At 39.2% G+C, this 1,956-nt stretch overlaps 1 protein-coding gene across 1 annotated transcript; it reads right to left on the bottom strand.

Moving 5' to 3' along the window:
- Window positions 1–436: 436 nt before the first annotated feature.
- Window positions 437–1,749, bottom strand: LOC119788116 (endonuclease domain-containing 1 protein). The gene is made up of 2 exons (XM_038292271.1): window positions 1,383–1,749; window positions 437–1,268 (listed from the first exon to the last, which is right to left on the bottom strand). The coding sequence occupies exons 1-2, from the start codon at window positions 1,674–1,676 to the stop codon at window positions 660–662; spliced, it is 903 nt and encodes a 300-aa protein (XP_038148199.1). The 5' UTR covers window positions 1,677–1,749; the 3' UTR covers window positions 437–659.
- Window positions 1,750–1,956: the final 207 nt, after the last annotated feature.

Here is a 1,956-nt window from a genome sequence, read left to right as displayed (position 1 = left end):
TTCAAAGTCATAATTATGAGATACAAAGTTATAATTTCGACTTTTAAAGTCATAGTTTTGAGTTTCAGAGTCATAATTCTGAGATACAAAGTCATAATCATGAATTTGTATCTCAAAATTATGACTTTGTATCTCATAATCTGACTTTGAAAGTCGAAATTATTACTTTCAATCTCGTAATTATGACTTTGTATCTCATGATTATGACTTTGTATCTCATAATTTGACTTTGAATGTTGTAATTATGACTTTCTATTTGGCATTTTTTACTTTTATGTGGTGGAAACAGGCTTCCATATAAACTTGCCTCTGTTTGAGTTAAAAAGGTTACACTTCCTTTTTTATGCTGATGTAACGAGATTGGTTTTAATGAAAGTTTAAATTATTATTTATCAAATAATTAATTTCCTATATACACAAACACAACAAACCCTGGTAGATTCTTAAATTGTTTATTATCTTAATCCACATCACCTCCTACACAACATTATCATCTCATTGGTCTCAAACAAAATAGAGTGATGTTGAAAAACAAATTCACCTTCAAATCTTCATGCAATCAAAAGATAATGTAGCTCTTTAGTGATAGTGATAACTTAATGATAGTGATAACTTTTTAAATATATATATTTTTTAATAAGTGGCCAATTGGAAATCTCTCAGATAGTGTGTTGAAGGTAAAGAGGAAGAGGTGAGGGAGAGATGCAGTTATCATAGAAGATCTGGAGGTTCTGGTCAACATCCATGTGGTTTTTCAGATACATCTCCAGCTCCTGCACCGTCATCTCATGAACACTGTTCCCTTCTTTGGCATTCTTGGCCAAGGCTGCGTGGGCTGGGAAGAGGACGCGCATATCATGAGGGGAGTTGCGGTCATACTCAGTGCAGCAGTATGCGGACCATATGTCTTCTGGGATGGCTACACGATCCTGGTTGTTGCGACGGATCATGTTACCCCTGGTGGTCACCCCAGTGACTATGTAGGCAGTGCCACGGCAATAGTTGTTAAGGCGCACTCTGATACGCTCTTCGAATTCGCGCCATGGTCCGATGTTGAACTCTCTGATCTCTGGCACCACATTGGTCAGTGTGTAGGTGGCAGCGCGGTCGTGTGGAGTGGACTGGTGTTGGTCTGGATTTAAGTGACCTCTTTCATAGAGGACAACGTCAGAGTAGTCATCTAGCACTGCCTGGCTGTCCTCAAACTTCATGTGGAGGTAGCCAGTGGGGAAAGGCAACATGTTCCCATTTCCATCAATTTCTGCCAACTGGAACAACACAAAAATAACTTATTTTCCTATCAAATTATTTTGGATCTCACTGTAAAACTTTATAAAAACTTAGATAAGAAGCATGGAATGAAATTAGTGAAAGGTACTGACCTGAGGTTCATACATCCAAGGGTAGTCCACACGTCTGTCTCCCTCTGTTTTCTTAAAGGTGTAAGCTGAGTAAACTGGAATCCGTTTGTGAGGATCATACAGTGTCACATATCGAGGTTTGTCTGCATAGCGCTGGCAGATCTTCTTCAGCTTGAAGTCTACAATTCCTCGTGGTGGTGTCCCCATGTATAGGGAGTCCTTACATCTCTCCACATGATTAAAGTCTAGGACAACGGTTGCTAATGAAAGATAATTTGCTGTAAGCAGAAGAACTGAAGGAATTAACATCCTCATGTTTGAGCCTGTCTCCTCGAAGTCTCGTCCCTTCAGCCTTGTGCTACACCAGAGGTTTGCCGTTATGTTTTAAATGTGACACAGCTGATATGCAAAGTTGGACGTGCGTGGCAGAAGAGCAAGCCTTGACTTTCTGTGGGTGTTAAGGACTCGTCACTGCTCCCTTAACCCAACTGTTGGAAACCTATGAATACAATATAATAGGTAAAAAAAAAAAAAAAAAGCTTTTTTTTTTTGCTTGTGTAAGGTTTCTTCTTGGCCTTTGAGGTTGTAACTTAGA

This window comes from Cyprinodon tularosa, unplaced genomic scaffold (genome assembly GCF_016077235.1).
Source record: "Cyprinodon tularosa strain WSP-4 unplaced genomic scaffold, ASM1607723v1 ctg31, whole genome shotgun sequence".
Lineage (NCBI taxonomy): Eukaryota > Metazoa > Chordata > Actinopteri > Cyprinodontiformes > Cyprinodontidae > Cyprinodon > Cyprinodon tularosa.
This window is presented reverse-complemented; position numbering and strand designations above follow the sequence as displayed.

What these genes read in the sequence shown, in the direction of transcription:
- LOC119788116 (XM_038292271.1), bottom strand. Translation starts at nt 1,676, where the DNA reads ATGAGGATGTTAATTCCTTCAGTTCTTCTGCTTACAGCAAATTATCTT. An exon ending in CTTGGATGTATGAACCTCAG is followed by an intron (nt 1,269 to 1,382) that starts GTCAGTACCTTT and finishes GTGTTGTTCCAG; the next exon opens with TTGGCAGAAATTGATGGAAA.